A 26,957-nucleotide genomic window follows, 5' to 3' on the forward strand; every position below is an offset into this window, starting at 1 on the left:
TGGCTGGTGGGTTGAGCCCTTTTGGGGGTGAGGCCGGGGGAGTCTGGGAGGTAACTGCTGGAGCCCCCAGCTGCAGCCTGCATGGAGAAGGGTGAGCCCTGGGGGGAGGCAAAGGCTGAGCTGATCGGGGAGGAGGAAGGACCGGCCGTTCCCCGGCGGCGGAGAGGCGTGGGGTGGCAGAGTGGGCAGGCTCCTTCTCTGGGTGCTGTGCTGAGGTGGAAGCTGGGTATCAGCCACATTTGAGGGGACCCATCACCAAGATACCACTAAGTAGGAGGTGACCCATGGCCAGTGGCTGTTCGTGGGGCAGCAGCTGGGTTCCCCACTTGCTTTTTCTGCAGCGCAGGCAAGGAGGGGGCAAACCTTTGCCTGCTCCTCTTGCCTGTGAAAGCTGCCTGCTCCCACCGCCGGGCTCTGGCAGAGGTGTTGGGGCTGCCGGGGAGGTGGCAGTGGCAGGGGGTGATAGGGTGCTGCCGTGCCCAGTCCCACGCCAGCCCCTTGCTTCATGGGCAGTCACCCTGGCTGCCTGCACCCAGGCCGGCAAGGTTACTCCACCCTGACACAAACACCCCAGAATCGCCTCAGGTCAAATTACTGGGCTCACCTCACCAGGTACTATTTCCTTCTGTCCTGAAGCCAAGATGAGAAGCTTGCAGAAAACAAGAACGTGTCAGTCAAAGGGCACACTGAGTCAGAGAGCTCCTGGGCTCGGCTCACACAGGGCTGCTCACAGCAATGGGCTCTCTGCAGCTGGTCGGGTGCTGCTGTGGAAGGTGGCCAACTTCTCCCCTGATGACTCCCCCAAAGTATCTGCCTCCCTGGGCAGCCTTCCCAACTGGACACCGCTGCCTGGCCGAAAGCTGGTTTGCAACCCTGTTTTCACAAAATGTTTTGGTGTCTCCTGGCAGAAAGCTGCTCGTGACCCAAATTCTAAATATAGAAACAAGTCTCTTTTTTTTGTAAAAAATACAAAATGTCCATACTACATTCATCTGTGGGCAATAGGTCTTTCTGTCAGAGAAGTGTAAATCTAACACCCAGATTCCTTTCAGGTGAAGTCACCTCGTGGCTGTGGTCATTCTCGAGTGCTCTCATGGTTATTTGCTCCAGGTAAACTCCTCCATGCTTGTTCACTGCAGAAAGACACATTCAGAGCCTGCGGCAAATCCCAGGCCTGGGGCTGCAGCTTTTCACGTGATGGACCATCCCCATCTCAGGTGATGAGCAGTTCCTCTGGGATGAAAGCTCAGTGTGAAGCCTGCGTGCTGCCCGCTCCTTGGGCAGAGCAGCTAGGGAAGGCTGGTGAGCCAGGCCCCTGTCTCTCCCATGCACCCTTGGGTGCCACGCGGGCTGTGGGCATCTGTTGGCGGCACAAGGAGTTTTCCTGGGGCTGGAAGGCTGTGGTTGCCCCCTAGGTGTGATCAGCATCCATCCCCTCCGCACCTCGCTCGGGCTGGCATCCCTTGTCCAGCCCCAGCAGCACAGAGCAGCTCCTGCTCACTGCAGAGCCCATCGCCGTCCCCATCCCCCAGGCGTATGAGGTGTCCCAAGGGAGGATCTGTCCCCAGCCTTGAAATAATCACAGGTTCTGTGAGTCCCTGGCTCCTTGTAGAGCCCAAGGAGCCTCACAGCTCTTCTCCAGCATGGGCTGGGTGAGTGGTCACAGGTGTCTCTGCCCACCGGGGGCTGGGAGCTGACGCTGGCAGTAGAACAAGGGCAGGAGGATGTGCAAAGCTCCATGCTGGGAGCGGTGGGGTCCTGGCCACCAGGCAGCAAGTGACCAAAGGTCGTAACAACTCCAATTTAACAAGCACCTGAGTCACACCACGTCCACACAGTCCCGGCTCCAGCAGGGACTGAATTGAACACTTCACCCCTGTACGTGTCTGGCTGGACACGGTTGGGTTTCCCTGCCGGTGTCCCTTCGATGCCAGCAGAGAGGAGAAGGGGAAAGGGAGGAGACACTGGTGTGAAGTCCTATGGACCTGGGACAGAGCCCACTTGGGCCAGCTAGGTCTTGGGCATCTCTGGGGAAGCAGGGTGGTGGGAGAGACTATGCTGGGCGCATTACTGATAGCCCTTCCTCTGGCCACTAAAGCCCAGCAAGACTCCACTGAGATTTCTCAGGGGCTGGTAGTTTTGCCCAGTTAAGTGAATTTTGAGAAGAGTGAGTAGAGGTAGAGCTGACACCCACGGGCACACCTCCTGTCCCTGGTGCCACCACTCAAGGAGCCAAAGCTGCTCACAAGGAGAGCAATGAAGATTTTTAATCACATGAAACAGCGTATGTCACCTTTTCTTGATCTAGGACACAGAGAACTAACCGGGCAGGAGCTTCCAGGCAAATCTGTCCCAAGGGACAGGCAGCACGAAAACAGCAGCCTGAGGAGCTGGAGCGCGGCAGACAGACGGACACTGGAGATGTGGGTTATTGGTAGCACTTCTCAGTCCACTTCACTGGGGCTGGATGGATGTGAGGGTCTCTGGGCACATCCCCAGGTCCTGGAGATGGCACCCTGAGGGCTCGCAGTGGAATGGGGCGTGGCTGGGCCGATGTGTCCCTCTGGGGAAGGAGAAAGAGCAGTTTCTGCTCTCTCGTTTTCCTATTCTCTATTGTTTCACACAGAGCGTGTGCGTAAGGACTGCCTCTGGACATTGCACATGTACTTCTTCATTAACTGCTCTTCCCAGCCCCCCTGATGAGCACACCACTCACAAAATGGCAGCAGGCCACATGGCTCGAACGGATTGTGGCCTGCAGTCACCTGGGAGCTGCAAGGACTTCAGCCTGCTGTTGACCCATACCCCCAGGGCATACAGGGCCAAGGTTGTGAAATACTTCTTCAGGGTGCTCAGCAGTCACCAGTGTGACCCTCGCATCACCAGGAGAAATGACTGGGGCAGTGCTCCCTGCGCTTGGGGAAAATCTCACGCCAGGGGTGCCAGGACCAGCCTCTGCTTGGGATGCAGCAGGGTGACCCTGGGGACCTACAGGCAAACACAGCAGGCAGCTGGGGCTGAAGGGATGCTCTGGGACACCCTTGCTCAGTCCATCCCCAATGCTGGAGACACGTTCTTGGAGGGCTTTGCAAAGATCCAGTCATACTATTGTTTCCTGATCTCTTATTTTTTTAGAAGTTTTGGGCAGCTGGACTCAGCATCCTTTTTTTTTTTTTTTTTTTTTCCATAAAGGATGGGTACATAATGAGAGCCCTGGCTGATCTGCATGCCATTTCTTGGGTGAAACGAAGCACGTGCATTTACCTGCTGGCCTTGCATCTTGCCAGGAGCTATCAGCGCTGCTTCCCAAAGCCTCTTGGGTGAAGCAGAAGCCAACGTGATCACCATCCTGTTCTCAACAGTCACCCCAATACACAGAGTGCTGCTGGTTACACACCGGAGCAGCAGAGCCCCAGGCGCCTGCCGGTGCAGCCACACGCCGTGACGCAGCGAGGCCGTAGCGAGCTCCCCAGTACCTGCAGGCAGGGGATGTGCAGCCAGCTGCCTGCTCGCCCTCTCCAGGCACGGCCATCTCGGGCCTTGCAGGTCAACTCACTGCAGCAGGACTTTCCTCAGTGACTCAATGGCCAGGGCCACCCAGGAACCAAAGCCAGGTCATCCCTTTGTTAGGGTGGGTGTCCCTGCATCCCACCCCAGGATACCACAGAGAAGTCCCTCTGGTTTTCTTTCCCCTATTCAGTGTCAACAGGCACTGCTGTCCCCAGGGGCTGAAGAGGGGGCCAATCCAACACCCGTGGGCTCTCCCTGCCAGCCCTGCAGTGCAGCCAGAAAGCAGAGTGACGTGGAGCCCAGCTCAGGGTGGCAGCTCGGTCACCACAGGCTCGGCGGCACATGATGGCTGGGCGACCACAGCTTCCCGACTGCTGTTCCCTGCGCTGGCGAGATTAAAGTCATCTCCTGCTGCCGCATAGGCACGGCTCTCGGCTGTCAACCGTCACTTGGGCACACTGGCCACAGCACTCAGGGGCGGGTGCGGCAGCTGCCAGCAGCCCCTGCTGACTGCTCCAGGCTGGGGCGAAGCTCGCTCCTCAGCTTTATTCTGTTTGCAGCAGCTTCCCCCCAGCAATAAATCACTGTGGCTAAACCCTCCCTGGGCAGGGGGCTGCCTCCCTCGTTTTGCCGTAAAAGACCAGGGCAGGGTTTCAGCAGCGACCAAAGCATTTCCCGTCCCAATGGGGAGAGAGGGTCGTCCCGTTAAAGGCGACATGCCAGTGCAAACAGGACAATTTACCTGGGATGAGTTTAACCCTAGCAAGATTTGTTCTGATGGATTTATTTATACCCACCCCTGTACAGATTAAAGGTTAGTTTCTGCCCCGCTGCTGCAGCCAGTAAGAGCCACGTTGTAATCCGTGTGAAACAAGGACTAATAAAAGCAGCAAAATGAAATCCCACTGGCAGCATGAGCTGTTGCCCTCAAACAGGGACCAGACTGGGGGCCAAGCCTGAGTTACTCCCTAACTTCTGGGTGTCTCCTGCAGATGCCTCCAGCACTGTGCCCAGTGGTGCTGAGCATCCCCATCTCCTTGTGGCATTAGCTGAAACTGCCATTGCTAGATGGAAATGCCCTCCATGGACATTCCAAACGAGCAGATTCTCTGCTTAGAAGTGTTTCCAGCTTCACGGGCTTCTGCTCCCCTCCCAGCAAAGCAGGGTAAGAGCTCTGCCAGACAGCAGCTCTCCTCCTGAAACGCTTCACACCCTTCTGCAAGATCCTTCAGTTACAGAAAACTAAGTGTTATTTAATTTGTGACTGCAGGTTGAATAAGACTCATTAAATTCTGCCTCTTGTGAATTTGCCATGGGGAATTCTCACCTGTGATGCTAGATGAGTCCTAACTGTACCATGCCTGACTCAGGCACTTAAACTGGGCCATTAATGACTGTTTTAATAAATGTTCTTTGTACAAACGATTTCCTGCCGTGTGACAAGCTTGGCACGATGTCAAACCAAACCTCGGCCGCACGGTCAGCCCGTGCTGAGGGCGAGGGTGAAGCTGGTGCTGCCGAGGGGCTGCAACTCCCCCGGGATGTCCCCGGCCACGGCCGTCGGTACCAGCCGCCCCTCGAGCCCCCGCCGGGGGCAAGGCTGGGTGCCACGGCCGGGGGCTTCCAGCCGCTCGCCTGCCCCCAGCCCTCGCACCGGCGTCCCACCAAGGCTGCCCTTCGAACGAGGCCCCCGCAGCGCAGCAGGGAGGAGGAGGAGGAGGAGGAGGAGGAGGAGGAGGCGGGTGTCCGGCCGGGAGGCGCCGGAGCTCGGCCCCCCCCGCCCGCCCCCTTCCTGCCTGCCCCGCTCCCCCGGGGCGCTGCGGGCCCCGACAGCGGCCGGGCCGGCGGCACCGCCAGGGGCTTCCTTTCCTCCGCTCTTTTTTAAAAAAATTATTTTCAGGCGTTTCCTCCCTCCCGTCGCTCCCCGGCTCCGGGGCTCGCCGTTCCCCCGACGCGCCCCGGGCTTTCCCAGCCTTTCACCGCCCTCCCTCGGCCGCAGCCCGGCCCTTCCCCGCGGGGCTCCTGCTGCACCCCCCGGGCCTCGGGGCAAGGCAGGGGTCCGGGCTGGCCCGGCCGCGGGTCTGAACCGGCCTCCCGGGGCGGACGGAGCGGAACGCCCCGTCGGGAGCCGCTGCGGGGCTGGGCGGGGCAGCGCCGGCTCCGGGCTGAGCGCCCCCCCGCCGGCCGCCGCCAGCCCCGTCCCGGAGACCCCCCGCCGCGGGACCCCGCGCTCACGTGGGCGGTGCCCGCCTCTCCCGGTGCCACCCTCCTATTGGCCGCTTCCCCGCCGGCGGGCGGGCCGCTTTGTGACGTCACGATCAGCTGTCGGAAGGTCCCGATTTGTGCGGGGGAGCGGCGGGCGCTCGGCAGAACCGCGCGATCGGCGCCGGCACCGGCACTACCTCAGCGCCTCCCGCCGCTCCCTCCCGCCGCCGAGCCGTGACGGGCCGGGTGAGTGTCCGGGGGGCCGCGCGCTGCGGGGGGGGCGGGGGGAGGGGGGCAGCCAGGGCGGGCTGGGGGCTGAGCGGGGTCCCGCCGCCCCGGTGTCCTCCCGCGGGAGGGGGGACGGTGGTGGCGGTGTGTGGACCCCAGGGCCCCCCTGCCGCCGGTCCCCGTGTCTGTGTCGTGTGTGTCCCCCCCCCGCGCCTGTTGTTTGTTTCTTCATCACCGGATTAAGATTCGAGGTTGGTCTCCGCTCCCATTGGCTCCGCTGTAGTGACGTACGCCTCATCTGCATATGACATTGAGACGTCATAAGGCTGCCCCCCCCCCCCCCGCGGTCCCGTGTCCCCCCCCCCCCCACCTCCGGGCGCACTGTCCTGCCGTGACCCCGCGGAGCGCAGCACCCCCCCCTCCCCCCCTCCGGCTGCCGCGCCCCGGGGGGCTCTGGCGGGGCGGGGGGGGCAGAGCCGCGGGGGCGTCCCCGCCGTGTCCCTGCGGCTGCCCGGACGGGATCGCCCCGCTCGGGACGCGTTTCCCAGTGTCTATTAGAGGCTGTTTGGGGGAAAAACGTGGCTTTTTGGGAAGGGAATGTGAATATGTAATATAAACCCAGATGTCACATAGCGAGGGCTGCGTCTGTGTTTTCTATTTAACTAACTGAATTTTTAACGCCTCCATCTTTAGATCTCGGTTTACTTTGTAAACCCCAGTGGGCTCAATGAGATTTGGGCGTGTTCTCTAGCTATTTTTGTTGAGCGTAACGGAGGTGCCCGGGACGGAGCCGCGGGGCCACGCGTAGCCGGGGAAGGATGCTGGTGGTGCCAGGCTGAGGTCCGTGCCGTGGCATCCCGCTGTGCCCCGGGATGCTGAGCCCCCGAGAACACCGGGTACCACACGGAGCGGCTGCTTTTGTTGTACCTGCTTTGGGGCAGCTCAGAAATGTCCTGAGTCCTAAAAGGTCGACTTTCTCATGGATTTCATGCCTCTCGCCTCTGGACCTCAGCAGCTTGGCTGAGCCTGGAAGGCCCTGAGTGCTAAACCTGCTCCTGTCTGATGGGGGCCATCAGCTGAAAAACTTGGGCTCTGTGGAGTGTCACTGTAGAAACATGTGAAAAAGGGCATTATGGCTTTTGTAATGTTTTTACATGTATGCATATATCGATACATTTATGTCTCATGTGCAGGGGAGTTACAGCCCTGCTTCAAGAGCCTGAGCAAAGGCCCTGGCGCCCTGGGGTCCCAAGCTAAAGTGGCTTAAAGTGCCTCTCCTGGGACCAGCAATACCCGCTGCTGACAGCGGCAGCAGCGAGGGCTGAGCTGGGCGGGTGCCAGTGCTGCCACTAATTTGGCCGAGGCTTTGCTGGTGTAGGAACCCATCCCCGAAACAGGTGTTGGGCTCCGGTACAGGACTGTGCTGTACCTTCTTTCCCACCAGGCTTAGTTTGCAAGATGCCAAGAACAATTATTTTTGCTCTAAAATAAATCTTTCCTCTCCTTTTATATTCCCACCCCCCACCCAAAAAAGAAGCCAAAAGAGACAAAAGCTTTCTGCTGTAGCTCACTGTCACCATTAGGAACCCGCTGCATCAAATTGGTGTTTATCCAGCTGAGCACAAAAGGAAAAACATAATGGAAGTTTTTCCCCTTGGGAATAAACCGATATCACCTGCTCATAGCGAGACTGGAAAAACCTGAGCTGTGAACTCTTATCTAAGAGCTTTTTAGCGCTAATTGCACAGCCAGCCTGCGCAGGCAGGTCTCGCCCCAGCGCACGCGTGGCCCTGGGCAGGCTCGGGAGGAGCTGGTGGGGAGCTTGGGGCTCTGTGATAGCAAAGTCCATCCTCCACGACTTACAGAGGGTGCAATGTTGGGGCTGCTCCCCTCTCGATGCGCGTGGGATGTTTCGCCTAGCACATCCCAGAGAGGAAACTTCTAAAATTTCGTAGGACAGCTCATGGCAAAGCTAAAAATTTCCTGGTTGCTCAGATCCTGCCGGCCACCGACAGATTTTTCCAGGGCTCTGTGCGATGACATCAAAGAGAAGGTTGGGTTTGTCCTTGGGGCAAGGACCTTCCTGCTGCAGTTACACAAGGGGGTGGGTGTGGATGGGGACACCAGCTCCAGGAAAAACACCCCCCTTTCTGCGACTCCAAGTCCCCCTCCTTCAGGTGGGGTCTGGAGGAGCATGTGGGGACTCCAGTCCATGCTGAGCTCCTGGGCTGGCCGAGGAAAGCCCTTCCAGGTGCTGGCTTGGTCTGCCATGAATAATAAGATTCTGATGATAAAGAGTTTTTGGGTGATTTTTTTTTTCTAACTGCCTTCTTGCCCCTCCACTTCACTGCTCTGCAGTAGAAGAGGCTCTGGCTGCGAATCAGCCACTGGTTTGCTGGAGTCAGTCTGTCTGTGCCAGCAGCAGCCTCAGGGTCCTGCTCTGCCTGTGCGGCCAATGCTCCCCCTGGGAAACCCATAAGCTGCTGGTGAAGCAAAGGGATCGGCAGGAGCTGTAGTGCAGCTGTTGAGTAACTAATTGCACTAATCCAGCCCTGCCAAACTGTCCTGGGCAAGCCCCTGCCAGCTCTGGTCCCTCCCTCGATGGGGGCAGATAGAGGACAGCGCAGGGATGCTTCAGTGGTCGTTTTGGGGGTGATAAGCAGCACCCCCACCCCCACCTGGAGACCCCCTTCTCCTTTGCTTTATGTTTCTGTGCCAGGTTTAGGATTTTGGTACCCACAACATGGCCAGAGCAGCTTGTGGAACCTTGTCTAATCTAGGTAAAATGAGTTGAAAATAACATTTCCCAAGTGGGTTGGAGGAAGGCACCTGATTTATACCTCCAACGCCTGCCGTGATGACTGTGCAGGGTATTCTTAGCTCTGCCAAGGAAGGACTGCTTCTGCCGCTTGTCAGCAGCATCCCTACCGCCACCGAGTATTTATGGAAAGTTTCAGGGAGCCTGTTGCCATTTCCAAGTGAAGTTGCTGTTGTTCTTGCAGCCTGTGACTTTTGGGAGCTGCCAGTCCTGCGAAGCTGCGGGTCCTGCCCCAGCGAGCTCCTGGCGCATCCCAGGGCTTTGCTGCTGATCCTTTTGCCTATTCTTAGCTCCCAGGGTTATTTGCAGTGATGGTGACTCAGAAAACTAATTATTGTGTCAAGCTTTCTGTACAGGAAAAAAAAAAAAAACAACTCAATGTGTTATGGTTTCCTTACTCCTACTTTAACTTCTAATATTTAATCCACTCTGGCTAGTTTTAAAAGGCTGATGGACTTTCTGGAAGGATTCTGATAAACTTCATTCATTAAGAAACTCATCTGTCCCCAAGTGAGTGTCCTCTGGTGCTGGCAGTGGCCTGGGATGGGGTTGACATGCTGAGTAAGGGGGCTTGGGGAAGCCTGGGAAGGATGGCAGCTGTCCTGGTGACCCCAGCTCTGGCAGGGGACAGGGGATGTGTGTGTGGTTTCTGGAGCAGCTCAGCCCCAAGGACATGGTGCACAGGTCGTCCCCTTGTGCCCCAATGTGGGCCATGCCTCCCCCACGGCTGTGGGACGTCTGGCAGATACGGGTGACTAGAAGAAGGCACTGGAGCTCTGCCCAGCCCTGGCCACTGGAGGGACAGAGAAGCCACCTCCTGGTCCAGACTGCTTCTGTGGGCGCTGTCTCTGCCTGGTGACAAGGCACTACCTGGGCAGGAGTGACTTAAAGCCCCTGGCAGGGACACATTCGGGTCCATCCTGCACTGCAGTTCCCATGAGGCTGCCGGTCCTAGTTCCCCTGGGGTAAATGGGGCAAATGTTTGCTGCAGGGAAAATGGAAGCTTTCCAAAAACCTGGAGAAACTTTGGAGCTTGATCTGCTGATGGCTGTGGGCTGTCCCAGCCAGAGAAGGGCTTGGTGGAAACCACAGGGACTGAGGTGGTGTGTGGCCATATTGCCGTCTGGGTGCTGTTGGCAGCTGCTGGCCAAGGAGCCTTTTGACTCACGAAGGGACAAGAAAGTCACGCACAGCCCTCCATGATGGTGTCACTGAGGAGTTGATGTTCTCAGTGGCTTGCAGGGAGGGTCTGGAGTGGCTCGAGGACAATGCACTGGTCACATTGGCCAGGAGCTGCTCCCTTCTAGGGCAGATGGGAGATCATAGACTCACAGGCTCACAGAATGGTTTGGGTTGGAAGGGACCTTCAAAGACCATCTAATTCAATCCCCTGCCGTGGGCAGGGACATCTTCCACTAGACCAGGTTGCTCCAAGCCCCATCCAACCTGACCTTGAACACTTCCAGGGAAGGGGCAGCCACAGCTTCTCTGAGCAACCTGGTCCAGTGTTTCACCACCCTCATTGTAAAACATTTCTTCCTTATGTCCACTCTAATCTTACCCTCTTTCAGTTTAGAATTGTTGCCCCTTGTCCTGTCGCTACAGACCCTGGCAAAAAGTCTCTCTCCATCTTTCTTGTAAGACTCCTTCATACAGTGAAAGCCTGCAACAAGATCTCCCTGGGGCCTTCTCCAGCTTAACGACCCCAGCTCTCTCAGCCTCTCTCCATAGCAGAGCTGCTCCAGCCCCATGGTCATCTTCATGTCCCTCCTCTGGACCTGCTCGAGCAGCTCCATGTCTTTCCTGTGCTGGGGGCCCCAGAGCTGGACACAGCCCTTCAGGGGGGGTCTGACCAGAGTGGAGCAGAGGGGCAGAATCCCCTCCCTCGACCTGCTGGCCACGCTGCTCTGGGTGCAGCCCAGGAGGCAATTTGCTTTCTGGGCTGTGAGCGCACATTGCCAGCTCGCATCCAGTTTGTCACCCACCAGTATCCCCAGGCCCTTCTCTGCAAGGCTGCTCTCAACCCATCCAGCTCCCAGTCTGTGCTGGTGCTGGGGACTGCCCCAACCCGGGTGCAGGACCTTGCCCTCATTGAAGTTCCTGAGATTCACCTGGGCCCACCCCTCCAGCCTGTCACAGTCCCTCTGGGTGGCCCCCCATCCCTCTGGCCCATCAGCTGCACTGCTCAGCCCGGAGTCATCCCCAGACCTGCTGAGAGTGCATCTCAGTGATAAAGAGTCTGATCCTGCCTCTTTAGCCCAGGGTTGCCGAGGATTTCAGGCCAGACAGGATAAAGTGGTGACGAGGATTAAAGCTCATTTTGGTCCTTGCTTGCCCTGACCTAGCTCCTGCCTCCACCCCGCGGGTTTGATCCTGAAGGCTTTGCCAAGAGCTCCCCTGCAGCCCCCCGAGCACTGCTGGGGCCAGCCTGGCAGGGCTGCTCCGACTCCTGGCAGACCTTTGCTGCCCTCCCACGAAGCCTGGCTGATGGCACTGTCTGTCCCTCTGCCCAGCTCCTGCTCCGGCCAGGACAGGCAGCCAAGGCCAAGTCTGGCCAAGCAGCCCCGGGCAGCCCTACTGCGAGGATCATGGCACAGTGCAGCACCCTGGCTTTGCCAGCTCCGTCCGTGCCGCCGCCAACCCACGGCTGCTGTCGCAGATTTTTACCAGCGAACGACCTCCCCGAGATCCTGTTTAGGACCACAATGTCCCCAGGCGGCAGGAGCTTGTGGGGCAGAGCAGGCTTGATTTATCCAAGGGGCTGATCCCGCAAGCTCTGCCCTGCCCGTGTAGCCCACCCGCGGTACCGCATGGACCCCCTCGCACCGGTGGTTGGTTCAGGGCCACCCCATGCTCCCTGGCATGGAACGGCGAATAGCTGGTGACTTATTTGAATTCTTTGGGGAACGATCCTTTAAGATGGTCCATCTCCAATTCTGCTCTTGAGGGAGCTTTTAACTCTTTCCTGATGTCCCTGGAGCTATTGCAGCTGCCTGTGAGCCCCCTTGCTCTGCCTGCGAGCCCCTTTGCCGTTTGCCTCAGCCCTCCTGGTGCACCGTGGGTTTGCTGTGGAGCAGCACAGCCCCTGACAGCCCGTTATCATGGGGCTGGCTGTGCACGATGGAAGTATGGTTATCCCAGGGCCCTTAATTATAGAGATAAGGAAAATGAAGTTAAATTTGGGAGAGGGTGCAACTGAAATGAATAGTATCTGCTGTGTCTTGTGTCTTCAGGAAAGTTATCTTTGGGTTAGGGTGGGCACCTGTGGAGTCCAGACATTTCAGCTCCTGACTTTCCTGTTGATGCACCCTGTGATTTTTTTGGGGACTAGTGTCTAAGCGGGTGGGTGCCAGGGGAATGAGCGCTGCTGCTGGAGTGGGTGGAGGATGAGACCAGCTTTGCTACTGTCCGGTGAAAGCTGCTGTCAAGTTTTAACAAAATAAAAAAAAGAGTGTTTCTGCTCTCTGTTTTGACTACATAATTTATCATTTGCCTTTAAACTCGCATGAGAACTCCTTGCTGGGGGCTCTCCTAAGCAAGCCCGCAGAGCGGAGGGGAGAGCTCCGGTGCCATCCGGGCAAGGAGCTTTGGCAGGGCTATGTGTGCCGGGGCAGCCCGCAGCCCAGCAGCAAGCTCTTTTGAGGCTGGCTTTGCTGAGTCAACGGGGAAATGCTCTGCTTGCTCAGACCCTGGCCTGTCGTAGCTGCTTTGGTGCTTTTTTGGGTTACCTTCCCCTTGCAGCCGGACTGGGGCCACCCCATGTCCCCAGCTCTCTGCTGTTGTGTGACATGCACGTCTGGGGGGTGGGGAGGGGAAAGGACTGAAATTTGCAGGTAGGGCTCTAGCTGAAGCAGGCTGAGAGCATTTCCAGTGTCCTCCCCAGCGAGGCGGGCTTGGGGTGAAGCGCAGGGGACCCTGCTGTCCCCAGCCCCCTTCAGCCCTCGTATGTCACCCTGAGAAGCTGCTCGGTGACACTGGGGTCAGCTTTGGCTCTGCACTTCTGCCGGCCTGGGAATGCAGCAGGCAGAGCTGCCCCAGCTCAAAAAGCGCATGAATCTGCTCCTGGCCTTGCACCAGGCCAGGGCCATGGTGGCCTCGGGGGACTGGAGCCCCCTGTGCCTGTCATGGCCTGCTGGGTACTCCCTGCCCCGCTCCCTCTTGCCTGGGGACCTGGGGAAGAGCAAACAGCGGGAAGCCCCAAGATATCACCAGCAGGTACCTTGGAGCAATGGGGTTTCTGCCACAACTAGATATTGAATAAATTTATTAAATGAATAATATTAATATAATATTAAAAGGTATTTACTAAACAGGCAAGTGCTCCAGACAGATGCCAGATTTCAGACTGCAGGCAGGGAGAACTGGCGTGTAATGAAGCCATGGCTGCGTACCGCAGCCTTCGGGGCTGCCCTGGGTGCTCTTTGCCAGCCTGGCCCCGGGGAGGGTAGCTGCACGCATGGGTCCCGTGGGAAGGAAATCACTGTGCTCAGCACGGAGCACACGAGAGAGGCTGATGGGCCGGTTTCTGTTAATTGCCCAGCTGGATATCAGCCCCTCTTCATGTTGTTTCCCTAACTTCAGTTATTACACTTTAATGCTCCAGGAAAGGGGGGTGTCTGGATAATTTAGTTGTGCGTGCACTGGAGGACAACAGAAAGGCCGTGGCTTTGCTGTGGTCATGGAGGTAATGGGGGGGTTGGGAGGTGAGTGCTGCCTTAGCTGAGCCTGCAGCTCTCGCTGCAGTCGGAGGAAGCAACTCTGTCATGTCTCAGTGCCCCAAAACCTTCTCCTCGGTGCTTGCAGGGGAAGCTCTTAGGACACAGAGCAGGGAATCCTCACCGACCTCTGATTCATCGTGGCGAAAGGCTCCGTGAGTCCAGCCAAGTCCGGTTTGAATGCGGCGTCCCAGCTGGGACCCAGCTTGTTTAGTTGCAGCCTCTTCCCCCGCATGGATCTGGGCAGAGGGTGCGAGCGGAAGGGATGAACCACGGTGGGTGTGGCTGCCATCCCAAAGGGAGTGGGAAACGCATGGCGCTGGGGAGGGAGCCGGACCCCTGAGCACCGGGATCTGAAGCTGGGCAAGGGTGTAGCTGCGTGGTCAGCCCTGCAGCTCTGGGGCAACTGAAGTCACCTGGGGCCTGAGAGCTGCTCAAGGGGACAGGTGGTGTCACGCTGCTGCCCTGGCCGTGCCAGGGAGGGAGAGTTGGGTGTTGCAGGGCTGCTTCATGCTCTGGCACTCCCTTCTGCATCCAGGGGTGGCAGAGATCAGGACGAGCCCCCAGAGCCCAGGGGATCCAACTCATGGGGAAAGGCTCCCCTTGTTTTTTCATTTTCTGCCTTGTGCAGCAGATGTTATACCTCCTGAGGCACCTAAGGGGAAGCAAAAGGTAGAGCGATCCCACAACGGTTAAATACAGGCGTGCCTGAGCCCCAGAACCACAGCAAGCACTCAGGCTAGCCACCCTTCCCAGCAACGTGAAGGCTGGAGAGACCCCTTCACTGCAGGGAGGGGGTGTCTAATCTAGAGCTTGAGCTGTCAGAAAACTGGCACGTGTATGGACCAAGGCTCAGACACAACGTGCCTCCCTGCACCCTTCCCATTCCATGTTGCCCAGAGCAGATGGGGCTTCACCAGAGTCCAGGACCACTTGCAGGCTCTACGCCACCTTGGTCGACAGAGCCACAAGCCCTCTAAATGCCCCCACGGCAGTGTGCCAAGGAAGGCGGTGCACAGCTGTCCCCCCTCCCCACATCTAGCTCTTGATGGCATTTTAATGCTCTTTAATATCTCTGGACCAAAAAGCATTCTCTCCGCACAAATAACACCTTGTGGCTGCTGCCTGTCTGTGCCTCTCTGAAAGCTTTGCAGTCATTAATAAAACTAGTGAGTCCTAACCTCCCCTGAGCTGGGGTGAATGTGTTTCCCCAGGGCTAAACCAGGGCTGAGTGGAGATGGAGCAGAGACTCAACCAGGGTTGGGATAACGCCGTCCTCGCCCTGCCCCGCTGGCAGGGGGTGGCACCTCGCTGCTGCTTACTCCTGCACGCTGATGCCTGAGCGAGTGCTGGGGCCAAGACACAACCCCTAGCCATGCACTTTGTCCCGTGGCTCCTCATAAGGTCCTTTGTAAAGTAGCAGTGATGACACATGTGACAATGTCAACTTTAAAGGCTGAAGGGTGGCAACGAAGCTCAGCTGCATCAGGAGAGCAGCCGGGCAGATACGCACACGCACACACAGGGACAATAACAGTGACGACTTTCAAAGTTAAACCAACCTCAAGCAGGTACCGGCACAAGCAGGACTTGAGCAAAACGCTAGCAAGGGCTTCTTGGGACCCAGCTCGAGGAGGGGAGGGCGGCCATGCTGGCGTGGCCGTCAGTGGGTTGGTGGTGGGCATTAGGGACAGCTCTTGTCATTGATCCTCAGCTAGCACAGCAGCCTCGCACCCTTTGCCTTGCCTGAACAGCAAAGCTTAGTGCCACCAGCCATGCTCAATGCCCCTGCAGTGCCAGGGGAGGCAGGTCCCAGCCTGGCTTTGGGACAGGATTTGGCTCTGCCCCTGCCAGCTCCGGTGGATGGGTCCACCGGGACACACTGCCCGCGAGGAAGGGGACACGATGAAGGGCTCAGTGCAGGCAGGGGGCTGCAGGGCGTGGGCACCCAGCCCTTCACTGCTGCTTTCAGACACGGTATGTGATGCGCTTGGAGCAGCTGGGACAGCCCATGGCACAAACCAGTGCCAGCCACCTTTTCACCGTCCCCTCTGGCCTGTCTGAGCCCCCAGGATGCAGGAGGGCCATGCTGCCAACAGCCTAAATGCATTATTCCTTTTTCTTTCCCTTTTACAGGCCTTTGCACTGAAGCCAAGTGAAGAACCTCGGAATTGCACTACACGCCATTTAACCCAGCCACGATTTCGCTAGCAGCAAAGCATCTCCACCACCACTGAGACCTGGAGTGCTCTTTTTTCCCCTCCCTGCCCATTGCTCCCATCTCTGCGCCTGGAAGCTGGTGCTCAGCAGTACCTCTTAACTCACCATCGATCCCGCTGGACCACTCCCCACCATGTTTCAGCGTCTCACCAGCCTCTTCTTCAGTGACAGCAACACGCCGGAAGGCCTGGAGGAGCCTAAACCTTTTGTCGAGGAGGAGGAGGAGGAGGATGGCTGGCTCATAATTGATCTTGCAGGTGAGAAAAGCAGAGAGGACTGGTTTCCCACAGCCTCTGCTGCACCTTGTCTCTCTGGATCTGGGCAAACCCCTTGAGGTGACGGCAGATGAGTGTCCACCATGTGTGATCCACTTTACTCTTCATCTCTCCTCCCCTGGCCCCCCCGTGCAGCCCACGGCACCCAGCCCCATGATCACCACAGCAGCCCCCAACCTGCTCCTCCTTTTTCCCTTTCCTCTCCCCGTGGTGGTGCCTGATGTCCCGCCAGCGTGGGAGCCGCAGCAGCAGCGTCCCTGGCTGGGGCTGCTGCTGCCCAGGAGCCTCCAGGTGCCTCCGTGCCAGGGTGGGACCCCAGCACAGCACCCGTCCGGGGCCATCACCCAGGGTTTCAGTGTGATCCTGCCCCCCGGGGGCTTGGTGGGGTGGGGGACACCATCCTCCGAGGGCTGTCTGCCTCGGCCTCCCTGCGACACCCCTGCCGAAAGCAAACTGGAAGCCTGTTCTCCAGGGGAACACCAGTCCCCAGGCGCTGTGAGCGGTGCCTGCCTCTCCCAGCTGGGGACACACTGCCGGCAATCTGGCCACATTTGGGCCATTTGAGTCCATCAGGGGAGTAAACTTCCACTGCAAAGAGCTTATCTTCTCAAGTCATTCCCAGAGCCGGTGCCAACAGCACTCAGACAAGGGATGTTTGGCCCAAGGTCCCTATACCTAGAGAGCCCTCGGGCCTTCCCATTCCCAGGGGTGGCCACAACCATCTCGAGCCCCATTTGACACCAGTCAGGCAGATCAACAAATTCCTTGTGTGCTGAGAGCTTCTCCAGCTCCGTTAAGACCTTGGCGTTTCTATTGTAGGGCCGATGACTCAACCGATTGCAATGATAATTTTATGACCTTTCGCTTGCAAATCGAGCAGCAAACTTAGACAAACAAGCCTGCCTGTGCAGGAGCTGCTTGATGGCCGTGGTTTGCTTTTGCAGCCTCTGGTTAGTTGTGGTGCCCCAGCCCAAGGGAACCACAAAAGTATCCTGCAGGTTTAGGAGGAGGGTTTCATCCTCCCTCTTGCAGTCATCTGTTCTCCGAGCAGATGCTCCCTGCCTGTCCCCTGTGTGCTGAGCAGAGCTTGTTTTTGTGATGCAGGTCGTTCGTTAGGATTTTTGCACCGTGCAGTGAGTTGGAGAGGGGACTGGATCATGGACAAGCCTGGTGGGGGGGACAGGGACAGCCCCGTGCCTGGTGGGAACCCTATGGAGAGCTAGTGGAGGTGGATGGGTGGTGTGGACACGGGCAGCCGTGGAGGATTCTCTGTCCTCTGGCCTCTCTGGTGACTGTCCCGGGGGGCTCACAGCAGTGACCTGGGAGGGGGCTGGTGGCAAGGAGGTTCCTAGAGCAACGGGCACACAGCTGCCTCATGTCTGGGCCAGCTGGCAACGGCTGCAGCATGCCCCAGACAGAGAAACACTGGGCTGTGCCCTGATCCCCTGGGTCCAAGACTGCAGCTGGCTCAGCGGGGACCCAAGGATGACTTTGGTACCAAAGGCTCCCATTTTTTTTCCAATCAAGTGGGCAGGCTCTGGGTGCAGAGCCAGCTTTCAGCAGTGTGTCTGCCTGGGACATGCCACCCCACTGCTCATCCCCACCACTGACTTTTCCCATAGCATTCCCTGGCCAGTGAGGGACCAGTTGATTTCTGAGGCTGGAGTTACGTAAAGCACCTTAAAAACCAAACCCGCTGGCTCCAGCCCCCATCATTCACCTTGGAGCCACAGCGGCCGGTGAGCATCTTACAGCCTGGCTCCCTCCCAATAGCGGGGCAGCCTAAAGAGCCTCCAAATTCCTTCCCTCTCAGCCAGGTCTTTGACCCACGTGTTGCAAAATACCCCCGAATTACCCAGATCTCCCAGGAGTATTACAGATACTCCTCTCTCCCCATCACCCAGCCTGGCTCTGCTCAGCACTCAGGGAGGGCACAAAGATCAGCTCCTGGCGCTCAGCGATACAGCTGCAAGTGACCCAGGGGTTTGGGGATCCCGAAATGTTCCTTGTGGCATTAAAACCCACCTTGGCAAAGGATGGGCACAGGTAGCCATGGATGGCCGGGGCAGGGTTCAGCCGGGCTGGGTCCCCTGCTCCCTGCGCCTGCAGCCTCCCCGTTGCGGGTGTGCTGCCGGGCCGGGTGTGCTCCAGCCGGGCTCAATGGCTGTCTCCAGGCTGACAAATAACCTCCAGCCTGGCATGTCAACAACTATTAATAGCTTGATATCCGCTGACCTGAAGAAAGATGCTCTCGTGTTCACAAGGCTAATTGTGGCCTGCCTTAAGCCACAGGCTGGGGCATCATCTGCGGGAGGAGCCGGGGACATGCTGGGTGGCCAGTGCTGGCCCCGTGCTTCATGCACTCCGTTTCCCCCCTGCAAGAAGACATTCACCTCTGATTTCTCCTGCACCCTCACCCAGCCGCAGGGTCACTCATGTCCACGTAGATACTGCACTGCATCCGCATCGTGAGACCACTTCCCTCGATTCTCCCTGGTGGGGCTGGGAATGGGGCTGGGTCTCCTGATGAGCCCAACATTAGGTGCAGGATCCCTTCCCATAACACAATCAGTAATTCTGAGCACAGGCTGCCCAGAAAATCACCAACCCAAGTGCTTTTGCCAGGCGGAGGTGAGGAAGGGAAGGCGAGGAAGGCTGGGGTGTCGGAGGGTGTGGGGGGCAGCTCCTGGACCAACCACCCCAAACTCAGCCTCTAATGGACTGAAGCTGAAGGTGCGTCGAAAGCCTTTGCTGAAGAATTTGTTCCCCTGATTTCTTCCAGAAAAAAGGTGTGAACTGTTTTTTTCCTGTGTGTGTGCTCGGTTTCAATGTTTGCAAAGTGCTGGGTGGTGTGTGCAAGCACAGGCGGGCCAGCGTTCCTCCGGAGCGCCATGGCTCGGGTGCCGTAAGAACAGGCAAAAGCGGCGTTTCTTGCCAGCTGAATTTCTTCCTTTGTTTTGAGAAGGAAAAAAGAATGGCTGCAGTAAACCCTGCTGGTTTCTCCCACTTTTTGGTGAAACTGCCTAACCGGAACCATTCCCGTTGCTTGCTGGCTTAGCAAAGCCGGACCCCGCAGTACCGGCAGCCACCCCGGTGCAGAGGGTGCTGGTTGGGGTGCGGTGTGGGGCACTGCCAGCGTCTCCCTCCGCACAAGGTCCCGTCGAGGCCGTGCCCGTCTCTAGCGGGGGTGGTGGTGGTGGGGTGTCTCTTGCACTAACGATGCCCCTTTCTCTCCCCCCTCCCCTCCCCTCCCCACTGTACATGGTATGTGTGTGTGACCCCGCTGCGCCCCGCATGGCTCTGCACCCCCGCCACCCCCAGGCAGCTGTGCCCGCCCCGGCGCAGCCCAGCGAGTGGGTGCTGGTGGTACTGGGCGCTCGGCACGATCCCGCCCAGCACCCCCTGGTCCACCGCCGCTGCCGGCTGCTTCCCCGGCTCCGGCCGGTCCCTGCTTGATGGACGAGAGTTGGTTTGTCACCCCTCCCCCCTGTTTTACTGCAGAGGGGCCCGGCCCCGGCGGCGTGGGGAGCAGCCCCATGGAGGACCTGCTCATCGAGCACCCCAGCATGTCCGTCTACGTCACCAGCACCCTCGAGGTGGATGGGGAGGGCCCTGAGGATGATGCTGCTGGGTGAGTGTGGCTTGGCAGTGCCTACCAGGGGCTACTGGCCCCAGCACCCACTGGGGGACCAGGGTGGACGGTCAGTCCCAGCATCCCAAGTCACCACATACACCTGGGAGCATTTCGCTGACGCTGCCCATGGACAGAGTGGGGCTGTGGGGGACCTCAGTGTCCCCATGTCCCCCCTCAGGGAGCACCTTGCACACCTGGCAGTGTGCCCTGGCCGGCCCTGTTCAAGGATGGCAGCCTCCGTGTCCCAAAATACTCTGCTAAGGGGATCTCAACGCTGTGTTGAGGTGGCTGTGGGTGTGGGACTGAGAGCTTGCCACTGGGCTGCATTGGGAGATAACTGTGTCCCCCTGCCCTGAGCAGAGTCTCCTGGCAATGCCGCCTGTCGCCCCTGGTGGCCCATCCAGGGGGATTTGCCAGGCTGGGCTTAAATATGTGGTTTTGCACAGGTATGGCACAAGCAAAGCAAACCCAATGGGACAAGGTGGCCTTTGGGCACAGTGGTCCCCAACAAGCCCCCGGCTCCCCCAGGCAGGAGGGTACTGCAGCCCCCCCCATCTCCATCCTAGCTCCATACTGGCCCAGCACAGGGGTGTCCCCCAGCCGCAGGGGAATGGGATGCCACCAGCTATGGATGCAGATGTTTCTCCCTGCCCCAAAGTCCAGCTTAGCCGGGGGGGGGGGGGAACGTTAAACAGAAATGCCCCAAATAGCCCCACTGCCCTCTCCTCCCCCCAGGAGCTGTGGGCTAGAGCCGCCCACCATCCTTCCCCGGGGCCACAGCCCCGCTGCAACCCCGGGGGAGCTCTGCCCTGCGGCACCGGGAAAGCCCTGATCTTGCGCATATTCAGCTCAGCGGCTGCTGGCTGAGCCCTGGGTCCCACCGTGCCATGGGGTCCCCACTGCCCCCAGCCCAGCATCTCCCCTGGGAGACTCTCACCGGGGCGGGGGGGGGGGGGGGGGTGGAGAGGGGGGGAAATTTGGGGTGAGCCTCCACCCGGGCTAGGAGACACTGTTCCTCTGGAACTCTGTCTTTGCAAAGTCTCCCTGAGGGCCACAGCTTGATCTCAAGAGCTTCAGAGGAATCTCAGCACTGGAGGGTGCAGAGAGGGGGCCAAAGGGAGCTAGAAACGGGCCAGGAGACCAAACAGGCCACGAGCGGGATAGAAATGGGGCTGGGCTTGGCTTCCCTCTGCTGGGCTCAAGGGACTTCACCACTGTGGGGGACGGTGGAGCCAGCCCCGTTCCTGGTAGCGTCTGGATTTATTCCAGGCATCCTAGAGCCCGCCATGCTCTCGGCAGGCTGCTGGGGCGGGAAGGGGCTGGGCCCCTTTCGGGGGCCACGGTGTGATGGGGAGGGGGTTGGAGACCCCGGTCCCCTTCTTGCCGGGGTGGGCGAGGGCCGGGTGCCAGCAGCCACTGACGGCCCCTTTCTCCGCAGGGAGGTGCCGGAGCCGCGGCTGGAGCGGCGCGTGCCGCACCACAGCAGGTCCCTCTCGGTGAAGGCCGCCATCTTGGAGAAGGTCGGGCAGGCGCGGCGGGTGCAGCGGGCCAAGCAGCTGGCGGAGAAGCACCGGCTGAGCCAGAAGGCACTGCAGCGGCAGAACCGGGCCTGCCAGCGCCCGCTGCGCCGGGCCAAGCAGCACGCCGGGACCTTCATCCACCAGCCCTGCCAGCGCCACTGCAACTACTGACCTCGCCGGGACGCCTGCGCCGCCGCTCCCCCCCTGCCGCCTGCCCCGGCGGAGGGAGACTTCACCCCCTGCCCCGACACCAGCCACCCCCGGGAGCGCCAGCCCCAACAAACTCTGGTGATGCCGGGCTGTGGTTTCACACACACCGCCCCCCCCCCCGCCATGCCCCTGCACGCCCGGTTCCCCCCACTCTCTTCGTCTTCCTCCCCCCGCCCTCCACTGCTCCCCTCACCATTTGTCCCCGATGCTGGCCGGGCCAGCGACCCCTGGAGCCGCCGGCATGGAGGGCTGCGCCACCCCCACCCCCCTCGCAGCCACGCCAGCCTTCACACGGGAAATCGGTATTCCCACTGATATCACCCGTTTCTGAAATCCACGGCGAAGCCTGTTTGTCCTGACAAGCCTGTGACATCAGTGCCTTTCTTCATGACATCACGACTCCACGTATAGCCAGACTGGGATGTCACAAGCAGAGACACCGAGCAGAAGTGAAAAAAGCAGCAAAGCAACAGGATTTGGGATTTTTAGGAAAATCTCATCAATGCCACTAAATAATGCTTCCTCCCCCCAAACCAGCAAATACCCCCCTCCCTCCTTGATTTCTTAATTACATTTTTACCGTGATAAGACAAAAACCCCTCTGCCAGTCCCGAAAGGGCTTGCCATGGGGAAGAGCTGGTGGAAACCTTTGTGGCAGGGTCAGCCAGGCGGCTCGCGGTGCCTCGTGGTGTTTTTTTAAAGACAACCTTAAAAGTAATCTCAGGAAACAAAGCACCGTCCCAGCGCCTCGCCAGAGCCCTTGGTGGTCCCGCTGAGCTGCTGGCAGGCCCCCTCCTCCTGGAGCCCCTCATCTGCCCAAGTCGCACCTATACACATACATTGATGGGTATTTCTCCACATACCTACTGTGTACTTGGAAGAGGCACCATTTAAGCCAAGGAGCGTGGGCTGCCCGGCGTTAATGCCCGGGAGGGGAGCGGGGCAGGGACCTGTGTGGCTTCACGGAGGTGGCAAAAGCACGTGAAGCTGGTGGTGAAGAGATGCTGAAGAAGAGGCCAGAGGGAAGAGGCTGAAGTAGGGGTGGTAGATGGACCTGGGAGCAGCTGCAAAGGGACAGGATGAGGCAGGCCCAGGTAGCAGGGCCAGGCGAGAGGATCGCTGCAGTGGACCCGTAATGGGAATGCCTTCTTCCCCCACTAAAAATTGTATCCTTTCCCTTGAAGGGCCAAACTCTGTCGTGGGCAATGCTGATTTTTAATGCAACTCCCTCCCCTCCCCATGACGGACTCATTCTGCCTTTCGAAGGGCACGGTCCAGACTTTTCACCAGCTCCAGCACCAGCTGAGATGGCTCCAAACCCAGCAGAAATTTGCTGATCCCCCCCAGCTCCCTCCCTTTAGGGACTGGTTTTGCACCCTGTGCCCCAGGGAAGGTCTGGCCATCACATCCTGCTCGTGGCCAACTCACAGCTTGGATTCCCACCCTCTGAGACAAGAAATAGTCCCACGCACACCCCCAAAAAATGCTGATTTCACAGGAATTTCTTCCATTCACCATGTTACATCCCTTAATATCAGCTTGGGACCTAGGTTGAAGGAATCGTGGTAAGCCCAACCTCAGACTGCTGGTATTTATCAATTTTATTTTCTTTTTAATGAGATTAAAAACAAAACAAGCCCTCTGACGAGCACCAACCCCCAGCTCTGTGCCTGGGAGCCTGGACTGCGGGGGAGCCGGCAGATGATGCTTACCTGCAGTGTTTATTTTTTGCTCCGACGACATGGCGTTCCCAAAAGCACAGAAAGAATGAAAAACTGATTGCAAATATCTCTTTTTGCCCTTTCCCTTTTAAATCTTCCAGGCCAGTTTCTTGTTTCAAATCCTCCCAGAGACCCGGTGCCCTCATCCCATGAGTGATCTGATGTCTCCTGCCCCTCTGGCTGCAGCAGCTGGTGCGTGTCAGGGCGAGCGCGGTGCTGGCTGCTGTGCCGGCGCCGCCGCCGGGCCGTATTCTGCACCTGCCACCCTGGTTTGGGCCGCTGCTCTTTCAGCCTTTCTCATAAGTGCGGTGGCACTGGAGCTGATTTCTCACAGCCAGTGGTTTATCAGCAGAGCAAGAGTGGGCTGGGAAACCCAGCGTTACCCCCTGGCCCTCGGCATCACCCGCCGCTCCGAGGGTCTCGCCGCAATCACCGTCCCTTGCTGCTGAACCTAAGACCATGGTGGACATCGCCCTGTGTCTTCTCGGCGAAGAGACTGACGACTCCTTGACTCGAGGGGAACGTTTACATCCTTTGGCTTCCTGGGCTTCACATTAAATGCCTTTTTTTTTTTTTTTTTTTCCCCCGTGAAGTGATGCCTGGCATGAACTGGGAACATGCCATTTGCTGGGATGCTGGCACAGGTGCTTGTGAAGACAAGGAGGGCTGAGCCTGAGTTTTTAGGTGTCCGATGGATGGCCCATGAGGTGCTGCCTTCCCGGTGCTGTTTTTTCTCGAGTCGCTGGGTGATATGCTCTGTGGCCACCAGGCACAGAGGCATTAGAGGAAGCATTTTTCTCTAACCCAAGTATACATGAAGAAGTGGACAAGCCAAGCAACGTCCTGCCTCCCAGCCGTTCTCTTGCAAATTCTCCTCTTGGGCATCCGAGATGCCACCAGTCCCTGCGGAGCACTCCCAAAATCAGAGGGTGGCTGCGACACCATCACTCCCTCTGCAGCTCCCAGGGGAAGAAGGGCTGAGGGGCAGCAAGGCTGGTTGGGAACGGCGTCCCTGGGGCAGACCCTGCCGCATCTCGCCTACCAGGCCTTCCCGTGCCCACCAGTCTGCTTGCAAACGGTACCCCAGTAGCAAAAACTCCTTACCAAAATCCTCCTCTGCATCCCGCTCATCCATCGTGAGCCAGAAACCCTTGGCCGTGCTCCTGGGGGGCTCAGCGCAGTCGTGGCCATGACGGCCAGCACCCAGCACCCATTTCAAACGGCTGATGCTGTTACTCCGTCCTGGTTTTCAGAAGCAAATGCAAACTGTTTTCCTTTCTTCTTTCCGTGCCAGTCTGAGACATCTTTCATCACGCTGTGCCCAGCCAGCACAGGACATGAAGCAGAACTTTTATCACACTTTATATCAAGAGAGTATGTTTATAAAGGATTAATAAATTATTAATAATGTTTTCATGAAGAGGTTAATCCAGAGTCCTAGCATCCCACAGGTCAACAGAGCCGCTTACCACAGCATATATGGGCTCCTGCCATCCCCCCTCTGTTGTTTGCACACTTGCTTGTGTATTAACACCCAATAATCACCTGTTAACTCCCTGCAAAGCGACTGTCGATCCACCGGTGTGACCAACCCTACTTATGCTGCGGCAAAGGTGTGTTTCAAACTGCTCTTTGCCGAAGCCCTGCAATGCTCCTCTCCTGCCCAACAGTGAGCACAAGACCTGGCACCACATCTCCTGCCCAGTGTGGCCAGAGCAAGAAAACCCCTTTACACTGAGGTTACGAGTCTCCTCAAATCTTAAAACAGATGAAAGGTGCTTAAAAAAACTGAGAACTTTTTCTGTGTGTGCACATGTGTGCATGTGTAGATATTCAACATGGTGTGGGTGTTCGGTAGGTTGTTTTGGGGTGTGGGGCTTAGGTTTTTTTAGGGGGTTGTTGGGGTTTTTTTGCACCCAGTATTTTCAATTTGTGACTAACTGTGCGATGCTCCCGATGGGAAGGCGAAGCAAACCTGGTGCTGGCTGGCAGGGAGGCCCTTGGGCTGGTGTCCTGCTTGAACGGCTGGGATGAGTCTTGCTTTCCTATCTTTACTTGCATAGGGGGAAACTACAGCATGGACTCAGGGACAAACATATGCTGGGGTCTTTAAAAACTTGGGTTTTTTATTTCCGGGCTTCTCTGTTTGGATGTGGGATTTGTTTCTGTCTGTGGGGCCTTTGGTTATGCGGTCCTGAAGGATGCTGCAGGGACATGGCCGGAGCCTTTGGCAGCACATGTTGGTGAGAGGCTGCACAAGCCGCTGCACATTGGAAGAGCTGCAAGAGGTTTGATGCTCCGACGCAGCGCCTGCATGGAAAAGGAGCTGCGGCCGCTTGTGGTGAAGCCCTCCCTGAGCAGCAGCCCCTCTTCATTTGCCCACGTCCTGAAAATTCACCTTGCAGCTGCCAGAACGCAGCTGGTCTCTCCTTGGGCTTGTTTGTGAACAACCAGGTACGGATTTGAAGCACTGAGCCCCCGAGGATTTGGGAAGTGAAGCGGAGCTGTGCTTTCTGCATCAGCCGCAGCTGGCCTGGCTCCCACCGCGTCCCCTGGGACCAGAGGGCAGCTGGGACGGGGGAAGCCGTTGGAGCAATCATGTGCAGAAATGCTGATGCAGGTGACAGGCGGATTTGTGGGAGGAAATTTTTGGTTTTCTTGCAATGAAAGCATAAAAGGAAAAAAATGCCAGTGGAGAGACCTGGGCAAATCTCCGTTCAGTAACCGCTCTGGCCGGGCAGCGTGGCAGTGCCCCAGCCACCGCTGCTGGGGCGCGGATGGGCGAGCTGGCTCTGGCCCCGGCAGCAGCTTCCAGCCCCACGCTGGTATTGCAGCGAGAAGCAGGCACGGACGGGCAGGCTTGGGGACATCGGGACACTGCGGGCAGGCTGGGGCCGCGCTGGCAGCACTGCCTGGAGCTTGTGGAGGCAGCAGCCCCATGTGGCGGGAAGATCCTTTCCACCACTCAAAGTCCCTGTGGTGCAGGGGATCTTCTCGGAGGAAGATATGAGACGTTTGCATCTCAGTTGCCTTCTTCTGGTGCAGGGCAGCCTGGCTCCATACCAGTGTGAAGGATGAAGCCCCCGAAGCGAGTGGCGAGGCTCCCCCAGTCATCAGGACAAGGCCAGGAGAGGCAGCCCTCCTGGAGAAGTGCTGCCTCTTGAGATGAAAACCAGATTGCAGCAGGACACGTCTAAACCCACATACTCCTGTGTGACCCACCTCCCAGGGCAGCTCCCTGCGTAGCTCTGCTTGCAGCACCCTGCAAGGGCAGGCTAGTGGCCACAACGTGGCCGTGGCACACGGAGGACACCTCACCAGCAGCCACGTCAGCTGATACGAAGTCCTTTCACCAAATTTGGGCTCTTGCCTGCCCTGCAAGGCTGAGGGGAGCTTCCAGGGGAGGTGGGGCAAAAGTCCCTGTCACCTGATGCTCTGAAACTTGCACTCACAAATGTGCTTTCCAAAATACTCTGCTGTAAAAGCTCGATCTGGAAGGAAAACGGTTCTTTCCATGGGAGTCAGCATTTCTTCTTCATCATGGACAACACAAAGGGGTGGCTCACCCCAAAGATCACCGCTGTGGGACTCTTCGCTCTTCCTTTAGGCATGTTTCTAATCAATAGATAATTTCACATTTACATCTTACTGATACCTTTTCCTTTCTCCATCTCTGGGGAGAAAAAAAAACACTAGGTGTCTTGTCATACCAGTCAGAACAAAAAACCAAAAAAAAAAGATGAAAAAATGCTCCAGTGAGGTTCTAGACTTGAATCACACGGCTTTGCAGTTGCTCCTGTGGAGGATAAATACCAGTTCCGGTGCCCTGCATAAAGTGGAAATTACATTTCAGGTGAATTTATTGAAAAACGAGCAAGTCCCCAAAGATTAAACCATATAA

At 57.9% G+C, this 26,957-nt stretch overlaps 1 protein-coding gene across 1 annotated transcript; it reads left to right on the forward strand.

The window, feature by feature from the left end:
- The first annotated feature begins 15,829 nt into the window (after nucleotides 1-15,829).
- TP53INP2 (tumor protein p53 inducible nuclear protein 2) lies at nucleotides 15,830-21,296 on the forward strand. The gene is made up of 3 exons (XM_086474887.1): nucleotides 15,830-15,953; nucleotides 19,293-19,602; nucleotides 21,044-21,296. Exons 1-3 carry the CDS (start codon nucleotides 15,830-15,832, stop codon nucleotides 21,294-21,296), a joined length of 687 nt encoding a protein of 228 aa, XP_086331013.1.
- Nucleotides 21,297-26,957: the final 5,661 nt, after the last annotated feature.

Source organism: Leptosomus discolor, chromosome 17, assembly GCF_034619465.1.
Source record: "Leptosomus discolor isolate bLepDis1 chromosome 17, bLepDis1.hap2, whole genome shotgun sequence".
In the NCBI taxonomy this organism is placed as follows: Eukaryota; Metazoa; Chordata; class Aves; order Leptosomiformes; family Leptosomidae; genus Leptosomus; species Leptosomus discolor.

Bases quoted from the DNA above. Each gene is read 5' to 3' on its own strand.
- TP53INP2 (XM_086474887.1), top strand. From the start codon at position 15,830: ATGTTTCAGCGTCTCACCAGCCTCTTCTTCAGTGACAGCAACACGCCG. The intron at 15,954-19,292 runs GTGAGAAAAGCA...CGCCACCCCCAG, and splicing joins GCTCATAATTGATCTTGCAG to GCAGCTGTGCCCGCCCCGGC. The intron at 19,603-21,043 runs GTGAGTGTGGCT...CTTTCTCCGCAG, and splicing joins CCTGAGGATGATGCTGCTGG to GGAGGTGCCGGAGCCGCGGC.